Source organism: Oncorhynchus kisutch, linkage group LG17, assembly GCF_002021735.2.
Source record: "Oncorhynchus kisutch isolate 150728-3 linkage group LG17, Okis_V2, whole genome shotgun sequence".
NCBI lineage: Eukaryota > Metazoa > Chordata > Actinopteri > Salmoniformes > Salmonidae > Oncorhynchus > Oncorhynchus kisutch.
In genome coordinates, this window is record NC_034190.2 from 62,420,599 (window position 1) to 62,437,569 (window position 16,971).

Consider the following 16,971-nt stretch of genomic DNA (forward strand, 5'->3'; position numbering starts at 1 on the left):
GTAAAGAGATTTATAAATGTAGTACCATTATAATTTCTACACTGTTTCGATTTAGGTTTTAGTTATTTTAATGTCGATTCAGATTGTCTCCTCCTCAAACAATTAATTTGGGCATGTTTGACAACCCTGCTATACACTGAGTAAATCAAACATTAGTAACACCTTCCTAATATTGAGTTGCAACCTCTGCCCTTTGGCTTTCAGAACAGCCTTAATTTGTCTGGACATGGACTCTAAGGTGTCAAAAGCGTTCCCCAGGGATGCTGGCCCATGTTGACTCCGTTGCTTCCCACAGTTGTGTTAAGTTGGCTGGATGTCCTTTGTGTAGTGAACCTTTCTTGTTACACACAGGAAACTGTTGAGCATGTAAAACCCAGCAGCATTGCAGTTCTTGACACACAATCCTTCTTTCACCGGTCTCCGCCCCTTCATCTACACTGATTTTGAAGTGGATTTAACAAGTGACATCAATAAGGGATCATAACTTTCACCTGGTCAGACTGTCATGGAAAGAGCAGGTGTTCTTAATGTTTTCTATACTCCGTGTATATCAATATGAAGGCACTCAGTGTAGAGTTAGCCTATCTTTGTCATATGTTCCGATGTGCGTTTGTGTGTTTATCTATGGTTCGTGCGTACACAGGTGAGCACGCAGAACTGCAGAGGCAGGAGAGTGCAGAAGGCCACACCTTCAACCAGGGGGACAAGGTGAAATGTCTCTTGGAGGTGGACATCCTCAGACAGATGCAGGAGGGCCACGGAGGGTGGAACCCCAAAATGTCAGAGGTACTGAACTAAACTCCTCCTAAGTCAAATGGTGGAATTTCTCTGACAGAATTTTATCAAGAGTCTGACCTCATTCCAAGCTTTCTCCAGTTGTAGAACTATTTTGAAGTGTTTACCACTTTGTCACTGCATGTACTTCATGTGCCATGTTAGACAAATATTACTTCAAATTCTGAGTACCGATTCCCCATTTTGAAACTTTGAACCCAGCTTTATATAATGTCATTGGCGTGATTGGTCTCTTGTGTGCAATAGAGCTAAACTAACAAGCACCTTTTATGTTCAAATCAATGGAGCCAGTGAAACGATAAGGTCAAGGCCGGCCACAATCTGCGACTGCAAATTTGTGTGTTTACAGTACACCTGCAGAATCGGGATGGTACACAGAATCACTGACCGGGGAGATGTCCGAGTCCAGTACAGCAACAACATCCGCTGGACCTTCCACCCAGGGGCCCTAACCAAGGTAGTCTACAACTACCAGTGGGAAATGAATACAGGCTCACAGCATGGTCTTATAAGTTAGCGTTTGTTAGCGATGTGATGCTAATGCTGACAGATTAGCATAGAATCACATCGCTAACAATTTGCTGTCTTCCCCTTTCTTGCCGTAGGTGAACACTTTTGGTGTGGGCGAGCTGGTGCGAGTGCTGGAAGACATAGACAGCGTTAAGAGGCTTCAGGCTGGCCATGGAGAATGGACAGACAGCATGACACCTGTATGTTGACATAGCCTGAGGCTAACTTCCTGTAGCCTAACACTAACTTTCCTTAGCCTGGCACTAACCTCCCTTCTAGGTTTCCTTAGCCTGGCACAAACTTCCTGTCATGCCGTTGTGCGAAGCCTCAGCTGGCAGTCGGCTCTCTGCATTAGAGGCAATGCCCTTTATGCCTCGGGGACTACCGGTAAACAAGCTTAAGGCTTCTGCGAAAGCAAAGCATCCTGATTAATTACCTATAAATAAAAGCCCTGAGAATTTCCAAGAGTGTCATTGGTATCTGAAAAGAGTGCATTTGAGATGGAAAGATGACAATCATGGTTTGATGGAGGTTCTTTGAAACACTTCCTCTCCTTCATGGCCTGTGATGGGTGTTTAAAACCTAATATCTTGTCCTATTGGTCATGGTGGAACATTTAAAGTGTAATTGAACAGAGTCCATAGTCCTACCTACCTATCTGGTGTCCTAACACTGTCAGTGTCACTGTCTTTTCACTCTCCTTCCTTATCTCCCTCTCTCTCCTCTGCCCCCCACCCGTCTTCCTCCTTTTGTTTTCTACACCCTCTCCTCTCCCATCAGGCCCTGGGGCAGGTGGGCAAGGTGCTGAAGGTGTACGCCGACGGGGACCTGCGCGTGGCCTTCAACGGCCAGACGTGGACGTTTAACCCGGCGTGCCTCTCGGCCCAATCCGTGGAGGTGGACGCCAACCTCATGACGGTGGAGAACCCCAACGTATCCGGAAGTAAGGACTACTGAGACCTCGCAAACAGGAGGAAGGGGGCCTCTTATCCAACAGTCATCCAATGAGTTTTGCTTTTTATCTCTCCTTCCATTTCCTTATCACTTTCCCTGAATTCCCTATGGACCCCCTCCCTCTTCTTCCAGCACTCTTGCTGCAAGCTATGCATGCACTACTGACCAAGGGCTGTGACAGTGGCTGTCTGTTGCATATACGGCCCCTCATATCGCTGTTTCTCCTGGTCACTGTCTCCACATGCATGACGAACGGGTTTCATTTGCACGTAATTTGCATGTCTCTGAAATGTCTGTTTTTTCTCTCTTTCATGCCCCTTCATGTTGGAGGCAAGCTCCAGAGGCCTCATCAGCATATGTGCCTCTACTGCTCTTCATGTGTGTATGTGTGGTTCTACTAGTCTTGGGTACTCTGGCTCAATCACCCCTTTTTCTGTGTCCGTCTTATACATCATGGTGGAAGAGAGTGGATACGAGAGGCTCGTAATGCTAGGTTAGGGTGCACAGGGACATTTTGACTCATTCCAATGGTTGTGCTTTGACTTGGTAACTCTTGGTAACTGTGTATGCTCTCTGGGTTTAGAGGGGCCTGGAGGGTAGCACAGCACCTACTATGCATGTTCTCCATGCTCTGGAATCCATCAATAACATGTCTCTCTTTCTTCTATTTTTCTTCTTTCTCCTTCCCTTGCTCTTTATTCATCCACATGATATTTTTTCCCTTTCCCTTTCCCCCCCTCTTTATCTCTCTCTCCAGACACAGTCATTTCAGTCCTGGAGAAGCTGCTGTCTCAGTCTACAGATCAGGACAACCCCAGCCGGCTGGTCATCGAGGCGGCGCATGGCAGTGCCAACAAAGTCCGAGAGCTTGTGCAGAAATACCCTGACAAGGTGCGTTCACTCCCGGCACCACAGACTATATGTCTGTCATCTCTTAATGTGATTGTGTGTGAGACATCTCTTAATCAAATCAAATCAAATTTATTTATATAGCCCTTCGTACATCAGCTGATATCTCAAAGTGCTGTACAGAAACCCAGCCTAAAACCCCAAACAGCAAGCAATGCAGGTGTAGAAGCAATGTGATTGATTGTGTGTGTGACATCTCTCCAGGTGGATATAAAGAACCAGGGAAAGACGGCGCTGCAGGTGGCAGCCCACCAGGGCCACATGGAGGTGGTCCTGGCTCTGCTGCAAGCCAACAGCTCCATTGAAGTGAAGGACGAGGACGGAGACACCGCCCTGCACTACACGGCCTTCGGGTGAGAGGAATACACACACACACACACACACACACACACACACACACACACACACACACACACACACAAGGTTGCCAGTCTTAAGTACCCTGTATTCACATTGTTAGAAAACAGGTTAAGGGGGTGGTTGGTCTCTGGATTTAATTGGATTTGGGGTGAAAATCACTACACACACAAACAGTCAATCACACAGGGGCATTACTGTTGTCCATAATCCCTCACCATGCCCCCCACAAAATAAGTGATTACAAACATACACATTTGTTATCAGAATGAGTCAATTAAAACAACACAACAAATATATGAAAATGCATTGAGTAATGAATATTTAAATGAGTACCCTAAATTGATAGGAAAATGATTGTGGTTAGGTCTATACATTTTGTTGCTCATTGTGTGTGCGCAGGAACCAGGCGGAGATTGCACGGCTATTGCTGAGCAAAGGGGCCAAGGTGAACCTGCTGAACAACTCAATGTGCACAGCGCTGCACATAGCCGTCAACAAGGGCTTCACCGATGTGGTGCGTGTGCTGTCGGAACACTCAGCCGACATCAACCTACAGGTCAGTACCCACTAATAAGAACTACATTATCTGCGTCAGAAATGCCATCATATTCCTTATTTTAATTCAATACTTTGGTTCATGCTTTCTTCTGTCATGCTCACCGCCCGTACATACAAAACACACACATCCATGCGCAAACACACTCACAAGTCTCTCAAGAAACTAAACCGCATAGACTGCAATGGCAGACATTTATTTTAACTAGGAACAAAACAGAATGTTTCCGCAGATCCTTTTCTTTTGAAGCATTTTAACACTTTGTTTTTTATATTCTTTGTCCTTTTACTGTGTATTTATTGATGTATGTATTGGCTAGTGCAATATAATGTCTAATATAATGACTAATAACTTACTAATAACGTACTATTCATTTTTCTGCTCAAGCAATGTGCGTGTTCAGCTGGAGTGGAATGGTTGCTTGAAGTTTGTGTGTATGTTGGGGTGGCAGGTAGGCTAGTGGTTAGAGCGTTGAGCCAGTAACCGAAAGGTTGCTAAGATCGAATCCCTGAGCTGACAAGTAAAAAATGTGTTGTTCTGCCCCTGAACAAAGCAGTTAACCCACTATTCCTAGGCCGTCATTGTAAATAAGAATTTGTTCTTAACTGACTTGCCTAGTTCAATAAAGGTTAAATATAAATTTGTATTTTTGTTCATGTGTGTATCTGAGCTGTACTGTAACAGAAAAGAGCAGCATTGCTATACATGAGTACTCAGAGTAGGCTTGGGCGAAATACCGTTTATCGACGGAATGTATTTATCGATTTTTGGGGGGGTACCCCAGGGCTGCGGGGGTGCATGCTACTCCACTACTTATACATTAAGTATAACTATAACAAATCTAAGATGTATCAAATAAATTGTGTCCAGCTCCAGCTTTGCATTTGGTTTGCTAACATGCTAGCCAAGTGGCTAAATATCAAGATCAAGCTTCTTGGTTACAGCAGAGACATTCTGCAGCAGTGCCAGTCTCTTTAGCTAACATTCCATTCCTTGCGACACCTTTTCATTGCCAAAGAGACTGGCCTTTCTGCCATCTTCAAATATGAACATTGTATCATATAGAGATAGTAGTGGTGTCTTTTTGTAGACACTAATTTCATGGTTAGTTGGACAAAGCCAATGAATGGCGTTTTTAACACAGGCTTAGGAAATCTTATACGTTTTGTTCTATGAGATCATTTTCATCAATGTCACTTTTTGAGAATTTTGAATCATTTTTTAAATAAAAATAGCACAAAGGCTACATAACTAATAAAGGCCATGTTAACTGAATGATATTATCTCATAGATCAAAATGTTTAAGATCTCCTAAGCCTGTGTTAACCTCAGACTGATTTTTGGCATTTATCCCAAAACCCTATTCTTTCCCCATAAATTTTCCCCACTTGGATCGCTGAACGAACCAGAGGTAAATAATTTCCGGGTTTTAGGACTGCAAGCTGGCGAGCTCTACTAATGAGCTCGAAGTGAACAGAGTTGATCCTGATTCGATAATCCTCCCAGCCATCTTCCAACCACAACGATTATCCAAATATTGGAACTCTCACTTTTCTCTCTCCACGGAACAGGTTGTTATCCGGTTGCTAAGCAACTTTTTTTTGTTTGTCCAGATGAAGCCATCCTATCAAAAGTTTCTAGCTCACGTCTAAATTCTCAAACTAAATGCATACTGCAATTCCACACATGCAACCTCTTTGCTTTGATTTTAAGCCTCAAAATGCAACAACTTTCCTCGCTAACAGCTTTAATATTGCAGATAGTGTGGCTTCCATCAATGTAATTGTCTGCATAATTTCCATCACCCCATATTTTCTTTTGTAAATGTATTTACAGTTGAAGTCGGAAGTTTACATACACACAGGTTAGAGTCATGAAAACTCGTTTTTCAACCACTCCACAAATTTCTTGTTTAACAAACTATAGTTTTGGCAAGTCTGTTAGGACAGCTACTTTGTGCATGAAACAAGTAATTTTTCCAAAAATTGTTTACAGACAGATTATTTAACTTATAATGCACTGTATCACAATTCCAGTGGGTCAGAAGTTTACATACACTAAGTGGACTGTGCCTTTAAACAGCTTCGGAAATTCCAGAAAATGTCATGGCTTTGAGTCAATTGGAGGTGTACCTGTGGATGTATTTCAAGGCCTACCTTCAAACTCAGTGCCTCTTTGGTTGACATCATGGGGAAATCTAAAGAAATCAGCTAAATTTAGACCTCCATTAGTCTGGTTCATCCTTGGGAGCAATTTCCAAACGCCTGAAGGTACCACGTTCATCTGTACAAACAATAGTACGCAAGTATAAACACCATGGGACCACGCAGCCTTCACACTGCTCAGGAAGGAGACACATTCTGTCCCCTAGAGATGAATGTACTTTGGTGCGAAAGGTGCAAATCAATACCAGAACAACAGCAAAGGACCTTGTGAAGATGCTGGAGGAAACGGGTACAAAAGTGTCTATATCCACAGTAAAACGAGCTCGATATCGACATAACCTGAAAGCCACTCAGCAAGGAAGAAGCCACTGCTCCAAAACTATGGTTTGCAACTGCACATGGGGAGAAATGTCCTTTGGTCTGATGAAACAAAAATAGAACTGTTTGTCCATAATGACCATCGTTATGTTTGGAGGAAAAAGGGGGATGCTTGCAAGCCAAAGAACACCATCCCAACCCTGAAGCACGGGGTGGCAGCATCATGTTGTGGGGGTGCTTTGCTGCATGAGGGACTGGTGCACTTCACTAAATTGATGGCAGCATGAGGAAGGAACATTATGTGGATATATTGAAGAAACATCTCAAGACATCAGTCAGGAAGTTAAAGCTTGGTCACAAATGGTTCTTCCAAATGGACAATGACCCCAAGCATACTTCCAAAGTTGTGGCAAAATAGAAAATAGACATTTTGTGGGCAGAACTGAAAAGGCGTGTGAGAGCAAGGAGGCCTACAAACGTGACTCAGTTACACCAGCTCTGTCAGGAGGAATGGGCTAAAATTCAGCCAACTTATTGTGGGAAGCTTGTGGAAGGCTACCTGAAACATTTGACCCAATTTAAAGGCCATGCTACCAAATACTAATTGAGTGTATTTAAACTTCTAACCCACTGGGAATGTGATGAAATAAATAAAAGATTAAATAAATAATTCTCTCTACTATTATTCTGACATTTCACGTTCTTAAAATGAAGTGGTGATACTAACTGACCTAAGACAGGGAATTTTTACTAGGATTAAATGTCAGGAATTGTGAAACTGATTTTAAATGTATTTGGCTAAGGTGTATGTAAACTTCCGACTTCAACTGTATGTACATGTGATATTTCAGTTTTGTAATTTTTTTAATAAATTCCAACATTTCTAAAAACCTGTTTTTGCTTTGTCATTATGGGCTGTTGTGTGTAGATTGAGGTGGAAAAAACTATTGAATCAATTTTAGAATAAGGCTGTAACCTAACAAAATGTGAAAGTCGAGGTCTGAATACTTTCCGAATGCACTGTGCCTTCGGACAGTGTTCAGACCCCTTTAACCATTCTTTAACAAATGTTGGTCTTTTAAGGCAGGGCTGACAGACGCGTCCCTTTCACCCCCTTTAGATAACAGTTAAATGTTTGTTTCTAATTCTATTCAAGGCTCCACATGTTGACATGGAAAATATATTTATTTCCAACAACCCATGAGCAACTCCCGCAAATCCATCTGCATATTGAATGTTGAGATTGCCGAAAGGCCAGTCTCTTTGGCAATGACATGGAGTGGAATGTTAGCTAAAAAGACCTGTTCTCAGACTAGAGACATTCAATCCCCTCCTGGATCCCTGTTGCCTAAATCGTTTTAGGCCATTTGAAATAGAGCACCATGTGTGCACAACCGGTAATAACTTATTCCCCGGTATGGTATAGAAACGGTATGAAAATCTGGATACTGCCCAACCCTGTAGTTCAATCATGATATAAAAACGTTGCTGTAGAACTATGATCAAATAGAAGGCTTCAAGGTCTCACATCCCTCTAGGACAGCGGTTAGCACAGATTTAGGATCAGCTCTCCCTACCCAAATGCTAACCCTCTCTATTAGGGGCTACAACTATAAACTGACCACATATAATTTATTACCTGACTAACTTATTTCTTCTCCTCTCCTACAAGGACTCGTACGGAGACACACCGCTGCACGACGCCATCGCCAAAGACTTCCGGAACATCATTGAGATCCTGGTTGTGGTGCCCAACATAGACTTCACCCAGCAGAACCACCGCGGCTTCAACCTCCTGCACCACGCAGCCCTCAAAGGGAACAAGCTGTGAGTACTTCACTACTCTGTCAATCACCATATCCTTATCGGCAGACTCAACAGCCTTGGTTTCTCAAATGACTTCCTGGCCTGGTTCACCAACTACTTATCAGATAGAGCTCAGTGTGTCAAATCGGAAGGCCTGTTGTCCGGACCTCTGGCAGTCTCTATGGGGGTGCCACAGGGTTCAATTCTCGGGCTGACTCTTTTCTCTGTATATATCAACGATGTTGCTCTTGCTGCGGAGGATTCCCTGATCCACCTCTACGCACACGGCACCATTCTGTATACATCTGGCCCTTTTTTGGACACTGTGTTAACTAATCTCCAAATGAGCTTCAATGCCATACAACACTCCTTCCGTGGCCTCCAACTGCTCTTAAACACAAGTAAAACTAAATGCATGCTTTTCAACCGTTCACTGCCTGCACCAGCCCCTGCCCGACTAGCATCACTACTCTGGACGGTTCTGACTTAGAATATGTGGACAACTACAAATACCTAGGTGTCTGGCTAGACTGTAAACTCTCCTTCCAGAGTCATATTAAATCTAGAATCGGCGTCCTATTTCGCAACAAAGCCTCCTTCACTCATGCCGCCAAACATACCGATCCTCGACTTCGGCTATGTCATTTACAAAATAGCCTCAAACTCTACTCACCAAACCCGATGCAGTCTATCACAGTGCCATCTGTTTTGTCACCAAAGCCCCTTATACCACCCACCACTGCGACCTGTATGCTCTCGTCGTTGCCAGACCCACTAGCACCAGGTCATCTAGGTAAAGCTCCGCCTCATCTAAGCTCACTGGTCACGATAACAACACCCACCCGTAGCACCTCTTTGCCCGCCTTTCCTTTCAGTTCTCTGCTGCCAATGACTGGAACAAATTGCAAAAATCGCTGAAGCTGTAAACTTATTTATTTTCTTAAAAAAAAAACAAAAAAAACTTTTTAACCCTTTTTCTCCCCAATTTCGTGGTATCCAATTGCTTTTAGTAGCTACTATCTTGTCTCATCGCTACAACTCCCATATGGGCTCGGGAGAGACAAGGGTTGACTGCCATGCGTCCTCCGATACACAACCCAACCAACACAGCGCGCTTCCAACCCGGAAGCCAGCCGCACCAATGTGTCGGAGGAAACACTGTGCACCTGGCAATCTTGGTTAGCGTGCACTGCACCCGGCCCGCCACAGGAGTCGCTGGTGCGCGATGAGACAAGGATATCCCGTTGAAGCACGGTGGCTAGGAAAAACTCCTAGGAAGAATCCTAGATTGGAACCAGGCTATGAGGGATGGCCAGTCCTCTTCTGGCTGTGCCGGGTGAAGATTATAACAGAACATTGCCAAGATGTTCAAATGTTCATAGATGACCAGCAGGGTCAAAAAATAATAACCAGCGGTTGTCGAGGGTGCAACACGTCAGCACCTCACGAGTAAATGTCAGTTGGCTTTTCATAGCCGATCATTGAGAGTATCGCTACCGCTCCTGCTATCTCTAGAAGGTTGAAAACAGCAGGTCAGGGTTCGATAGCCGCAGGCAGAACAGTTGAAACTGGAGCAGCAGCATGGCCAGGTAGTCCTGAGGCATGGTCCTAGGGGCGAGAGGGAGAAAGACCAAAGCTCAGCACCCACAACACTAGAGGGATTTCTTCAACCACCAACTTACCATCCTGAGACAAGGCAGAGTATAGCTCACAAAGATCTCCGCCACGGCACAACCCAAGGGGGGGCGCCAACCCAGACAGGAAGATCACGCACCCCTCCTAGGGACGGCATGGAAGAGCACCAGTAAGCCAGTGACTTAGCCCCCGTAGTAGGGTTAGAGGCAGAGAATCCCAGTGGAGAGAGGGGAACTAGCCGGGCAGAGACGGCAAGGGCGGTTCATTGCTCCAGTCTCTTTCCGTTCACCTTCACACTCCTGGGCCAGACTACAGTCAATCATAGGACATACTGAAGAGATGAGTATTCAATAAAGACTTAAAGGTTGAGACCGAGTCTGCGTCTCTCACATGGGTAGGCAGACCATTCCATAAAAATGAGCTCTATAGGAGAAAGCCCTGCCTCCAGCTGTTTGCTTAGAAATTCTAGGGGCAGTAAGGAGGCCTGCGTCTTGTGACCGTCGCGTACGTGTAGGTATGTACGGCAGGACCAAATCAGAAAGATAGGAGCAAGCCCATGTAATGCTTTGTAGGTTAGCAGTAAAACCTTGAAATCAGCCCTTGCCTTGATGGGAAGCCAGTGTAGGGAGGCTAGCACTGGAGTAATATGATCACATTTTTTGGTTCTTGTCAAGATTCTAGCAGCCGTGTTTAGCACTGAAGTTTATTTAGTGCTTTATCCGGGTAGCCGGAAAGTATGGCATTGCAGTAATCTATCCTAGAATTGACAAAAGCATGGATACATTTTTCTGCATCATTTTTGGTCAAAGTTTCTCATTTTTGCAATCTTACGTAGATGGAAGAAAGCTGTCCTTGAAACAGTCTTGATATGTTCATCAAAAGAGATCAGGGTCCAGAGTAACGCCGAGGTCCTTCACAGTTTTATTTGAGACGACTGTACAACCAAGATTCATTGTCAGATTCAACAAAAGATCTCTTTTTTTTTCTTGGGACCTAGAACAAGCATCTCTGTTTTGTCCGAGTTTAAAAGTAGAAAATGTGCAGCCATCCACTTCCTTATGTCTGAAACACAGGCTTCCAGGGAGGGCAATTTGGGGCTTCACCACGTTTCATCGAAATGTACAGCTGTGTGTCATCCACATAGCAGTGAAAGTTAACATTATGTTTCCAAATAAAAATGTATTTGTCATGTGCGCCGAATACAACAGGTGTAGACGTTACAGTGAAATGCTTACTTACATGCTCTAACCAATAGTGCAAAAAAGGTATAACGTGAACAATAGGTAAGTAAAGAAATAAAAACAACAGTGGAAAACAGTAGCGAGGCTACATACAGACACCGGTTAGTCAGGCTGATTGAGGTAGTATGTACATGTAGCTATGGTTAAAGTGACTATGCATATATGATCAACAGAGAGTAGCAGTAGCGTAAAGAGGGGTTGGCGGGTGGTAGGTGGCGGGGCACAATGCAGATATCCAGGTTAGCCAATGTGCGGGAGCACTGGTTGGTTGGGCCAATTGAGGTAGTATGTACATGAATGTATAGTTAAAGTGACTGCATATATGATACAGAGAGTAGCACCAGTGTAAAAGAGGGGCTGGGGGGGCACACAATGAAAATAATCTGGGTAGCCATTTGATTACCTGTTCAGGGGTCTTATGGCCTGGGGGTAGCCTATGTTATACATGACAATATATAGTGAAAACAATAGTGGTCCTAAAACGGAACCTTAAGGGCTATGATGATTTTCTTGGCCTTCCTGTGATACACACCGGATGCTGTAGATGTCCTGGAAGACAGGCAGTGTGCTCCCGGTGATGTATTTAACTGACTGGACCACCCTCTGGAGAGCCCTGCGGTTGCGGAAGGTGCAATTGGCGTACCAGGCGGTGATACAGCCCGACAGGATGCTCTCAATGGTGCATCTGTAGAAGTTTGAAGGCCCCCCCTCAGTGAAAAGCATCTCCCTGTATGGGGAGAATGTTGACTCTGCACAAAGAAAGGGAAAACAGTCATTCAGGAAGGCTCCAACACAGAATCAAAAAAGAAATGGCCAATCTGTTCTGGAAAGTGTCATGTGCAGTGCTTGAGTTCATTTGGTCTGCTTGAGTTCATTTGGTCTGACATCAGCTGCTGCTGCAAATGGAAAGAACATTGAGAATTACAGTATACTGGAGCTCTTTTTACTCATGTATACATACATACATACATACATGCATACATACATATATTAGAGTATGGTCTAAGATACTGTATGCATGCATGCAGAAAAATGCCGATGTGTCTTTCTTTCATTGTTTAGTTGTTTTGTGTTTATTTGTCCACAAAGTAGCATCCCTAAAGGGGTTTTTAGTTCTTCCATTCTTCTGCCTCTCCTCTCCGGTGGTTTTGTCGATATAAATCTGCGTTTGTTTATTTTAGTGAAGGTATTTATTTAGTTTATCTGAGGAAATGGGAAGAGAGGGTCATAGTTCTAAAATGATCCTGGGAAGGCAAAGGGAGAGGCAGGCAGCCCATGAGAGAGAGCCTCCTCTCTTTTCTCTTCCTCACAACTATCTTCTTCTGTTTCCCTCTCTTCTAATTCTCTCTTTTTCCCTCGCTCTCTCTCCCTATTTCTCTCCCTCCAATCTTCCTCTGTCCCTTTCTCTGTTGACCTGGGCTTTCTGTGCTCCTCCCGAGCTCCCAGCCAAAGGCAAGTCCGTCTGGCCGTACACACCCCAGCTAGGCCTTAACCCTCACACACTGTCCTACCACAACAACATTAAACGTCTGACTCACTCTGTCCCTCCAACTACTTCACATAACTATTACACTAAATACACTGAAAAATGCATTTGTCTTTCCACCTCCCCAAATCGTTTTCACTGAAAAGCGATGTTTATATTCCCCAATGAGTCCACAATTGAGACATTCATTCAGAAACTAAAAATATATGTTTTCTCTCTAGCGAAGTCATTACCATTTGCGTTGGTGTCATGATGTATGAGCTCACATTACGACAGTAATGCCTCGTAGATCAGGAGATCTGTGAATATTCATGAACATGCAGGAGTTATGGAAATTATGCAGAGATCTAAACTGAGGGGAGATGACAGTGACTGGGCTAAAATCCAATCAGAGACACTTTCCCGGGGCTGCAGGGTAAGGGGCGGAATTATGAGCTTGTGACGTGGGGAGGGGCAGAGGGGGTCTGAGAGATGCAGTCTTGAGGGAGGCAGCTGTGACAACCTCTCTATTCACCCTCCACCCCACTTCCCCCTCCTCCCAAGTGAGTCGCATGCAGGTACAAATGACCTCTGTCCCCCCACCAGTAGTAAAGTATGTACAGGTAACTGCCAAAATAATGGACACTTGAGTAAATGAGGGATACAAAGCATATTGCAAGCAGGTGCTTCCACACAGGTGCGGTTCCTGAGTTAATCAAGCAATTAACATCCCATCATGCTTAGGGTCATGTATAAAAATGCTGGGCAGGCTATTCCTTTGGCTACCATACCCCCATAGGATGACAATACCCCCATCCACAGGGCCCTAGTGGTCATTGAATGATTTGAAGAGCATGAAAAAGATGTAAACCATATGTCATGGCCGTCTGTCACCAGATCTCAACCTAATTGAACACGTATGGGAGATTCTGAAGCGGCACCTTGGACAGCGTTGTCCACCACCATCAACAAAACACCAAATGATGTAATTTCTCGTGGAATAATGCTTTTGCATCCCTTCAATAGAGTTCCAAATACTTGTAGAATCTATTCCAAGGTACAATGAAGCTGTTCTGGCTTGTGGTGTCCCAACGTCCTATTAGGACACATTATGTTTCCTTTATTTTGGAATTTACCTGTAGTTTGCTCTAAGAGCCACAGTGAGTGGTGAGCTGCTCTTAGCAAAGCTGGCTGCCCTGAGGTGAAGAATGACCATATATAACCATGCCAATCCACTGGTTGTTTCCCCCCCAGCCACCTCTGCTTCTCGTGTACAGTACTGAAACGGATGAGCAATGTGTTAATAAGGACTGCACTCTTACTTTGTTGCTATTATAAATAATGCTGCATTAAACCCCACTTATTTTACTCCGCAGCAGAAATAGACTGCTTTCTTTGACCCTGCTTTTACTGTACACTACTGTAACTACTTGTACTTAACAGCTACCCAGTCAATTAAGGATATACAGTATAATTATTTATTTTTGAAGAACATAATTTTATAAATGCCTCATTAGCTTTCAAATTATTTAACCGTAACTTGGAGATGCAAATAGGCAAACCCACTTTAAAATGACATTAGAACCAGCAGATTATAAAAATGTAGATTACAAGGGGAAAACAACTCTGACTAATGGGAAAGAGTCTGGTTCGTGTCTGGTTTTGTGTCGGTCTGCCTACATGTCTGCGTGAACCCTGTCTGCCGTGGCCTGAGAACTGTATGATACTGTGTAGGGCTAATTTCACACGCCATAAAGCAGCCAGCGCAGAGGATTTACATGGACAGCCCTGCTTTACAGCCAGCCGCCCCCCCGACGGACTGCAATATCAAAACCCAGCGAATGAATAACAGAGCAGGATTAATCAATCCTTCTGTCCTATTCTCAAAGCCCGAGTTCAATGTCTCTCCACCACACTATGGAGATTGGCCAAAGTCTGTGGAACTGGTTATAGAAAACAATTTTGTTGGCCAATATGTGGCATGGATTAGAGTGAATTATAATGAGTGCTTGAAGATTTAACTGAGTGTGGGAATGGTGGAGTAGCTAAGAGAGAGAGAGAGACAAGATGGTATATGACGGGGGGGGGGGGGGTGTTAGGAAAGAGCAACGCCAATCCATTATGCAAGTTCAGCCGAGAGCTGGAGGTCAATGCTGTTTAGAGCCGCTGCTCTCAGTAAAACGCTTAGCACTGCCTAATGGAAATCCCTGCCCTATGTTGGGGCTCACTGGCTGTGTTGTTTCCTTTCCTTCTAATGATGGGTTAGTTTTAGCTCCTGAAACAGCCGTCTTTATGCCATCATCCAAATGCCCGTTAAGCTACCGATTTGTGACGCAGATACATTTGTCATACAAACCTTCTCCCTGATTCCAGGGTTTCCATGGTTGTGTGTTAACAGTGATTTATAATCCATAAAGCACTCTTCTGTCCCCAAGGCACAAAACATGTCCATATGAGTAGTGCACTATATGCTCAATCTGAACCCGAGGCCATTTGTTTCCACAGGGCCACGGAGAAGATCTTGGCTCGGGCGCGTCAGCTGGTGGATGTCAAGAAGGAGGACGGCTTCTCGGCTCTGCACCTGGCCTCCCTCAACAACCACCGAGACGTGGCTGAGATCCTTGTAAAAGAGGTAAGGAACGGTGTGGAGAAAAAAATGAGTTTCTCTCACCCTCTAACACCTTTTTCAGGACCCTGTCTTTCAAAGTTCATTCGTAAAAATCCAAATAACTTCACAGATCTTCATTGTAAAGGGTTTTAACACTGTTTCCCATGCTTGTTCAATGATCCATAAACAGTTAATGAACATGCACCTGTGGAACGGTCGTTAAGACACTAACTGCTTACAGACGGTAGGCAATTAAGGTCACAGTTATGAAAACTTAGGACAATGAAGAGGCCTTTCTACTGACTCTGGAAAAACACCAAAAGAAAGATTCCCAGGTTCCCTGCTCATCTGCGTGAACGTGCCTTAGGCATGCTGCAAGGAGGCATGAGGACTGCAGATGCAATAAATTGCATTGCCCGTACTGAGACGCCTAAGACAGCACTACGGGGAGACAGGACGGACAGCACAGGATCGCTACATCCAAACATCGCACTTGCGGGACAGATACAGGATGGCAACAACTGCCCGAGTTACACCAGGAATGCACAATCCCTCCATCAGTGCTCAGACTGTCCGCAATAGGCTGAGAGAGTCTGGACTGAGGGTTTGTAGGCCTGTTGTAAGGCAGGTCCTCACCAGACATCACCGGCAACAATGTTGCCTATGGGCACAAACCCACCGTTGCTGGACCAGACAGGACTGGCAAAAAGTGCTCTTCACTGATGAGTCGCGGTGTTGTCTCACCAGGGGTGATGGTCGGATTCTTGTTTATCGTCGAAGGAATGAGCGTTACACCGAGACCTCGGGAGCGGGATCGATTTGGAGGTGGAGGGTCCGTCATGGTCTGGGGCGGTGTGTCACAGCATCATCGGACTGAGCTTGTTGTCATTGCAGGCAATCTCAACGCTGTACGTTACAGGGAGAAACGGGCAAATCTGGTGTAGTCCACGAGGAGGAGATGCACTGCAGTACTTAATGCAGCTGGTGGCCACACCAGATACTGACTGAAACTTGATTTTGACCAACCCCCCTTTGTTCAGGGACACATTATTTCATTTCAGTTAGTCACACGCCTGTGGAACTTGTTCAGTTTGTCTCAGTTGTTGAATCATATGTTTATACAAATATTTACACGTTAAGTTTGCTGAAAATAAACGCAGTTGACAGTGAGAGGACGTTTTATTTTTTTGATGTGTGTCTATCTAGCTATATACAGTTGAAGTCTGACGTTTACATACACTTAGGTTGGAGTCATTGAAACTAGTTTTTCAACCACTCCACAAATTTCTTGTTAACAAACTGTAGTTTTGGCAAGTCAGTTAGGACTTAAGTAATTTTTCCAACAATTGTCTATAGACAGATGATTTCACTTATAATTCACTGTATCACAATTCCAATGGGTCAGAAGTTTACATACACTAAGTTGACTGTGCCTTTAAACAGCTTGGGAAATTCCAGAAAATTATGTCATGGCTTTAGAAGCTTCTGATAGGCTAATTGACATCATTTGAGCCAGTTGGCGGTGTACCTGTGGATGTATTTCAAGGCCTACCTTCAAACTCAGTGCCTCTTTGCTTGACATGTGAAAATCAAAAGAAATCAGCCAAGACCTCAGTCTGGTTCATCCTTGGGAGCAATTTCCAAATGCC

The 16,971-nt window shown here is 44.3% G+C and overlaps 1 protein-coding gene across 5 annotated transcripts in view; it reads left to right on the plus strand.

Moving 5' to 3' along the window:
- Window positions 1-16,971, plus strand: part of LOC109908073 (E3 ubiquitin-protein ligase MIB2) — a 76,180-nt gene that overhangs the window by 50,398 nt on the left and 8,811 nt on the right. For all 5 annotated transcript variants that reach the window (XM_031794334.1, XM_031794335.1, XM_020506505.2 and 2 more), the window contains 9 exons: window positions 644-786; window positions 1,145-1,252; window positions 1,401-1,505; window positions 2,086-2,248; window positions 3,017-3,150; window positions 3,373-3,521; window positions 3,928-4,084; window positions 8,240-8,394; window positions 15,220-15,346. In XM_031794334.1, the coding sequence (XP_031650194.1) occupies window positions 644-786; window positions 1,145-1,252; window positions 1,401-1,505; window positions 2,086-2,248; window positions 3,017-3,150; window positions 3,373-3,521; window positions 3,928-4,084; window positions 8,240-8,394; window positions 15,220-15,346 (1,241 nt within the window). The remainder of the gene's footprint in view (window positions 1-643; window positions 787-1,144; window positions 1,253-1,400; window positions 1,506-2,085; window positions 2,249-3,016; window positions 3,151-3,372; window positions 3,522-3,927; window positions 4,085-8,239; window positions 8,395-15,219; window positions 15,347-16,971) is intronic.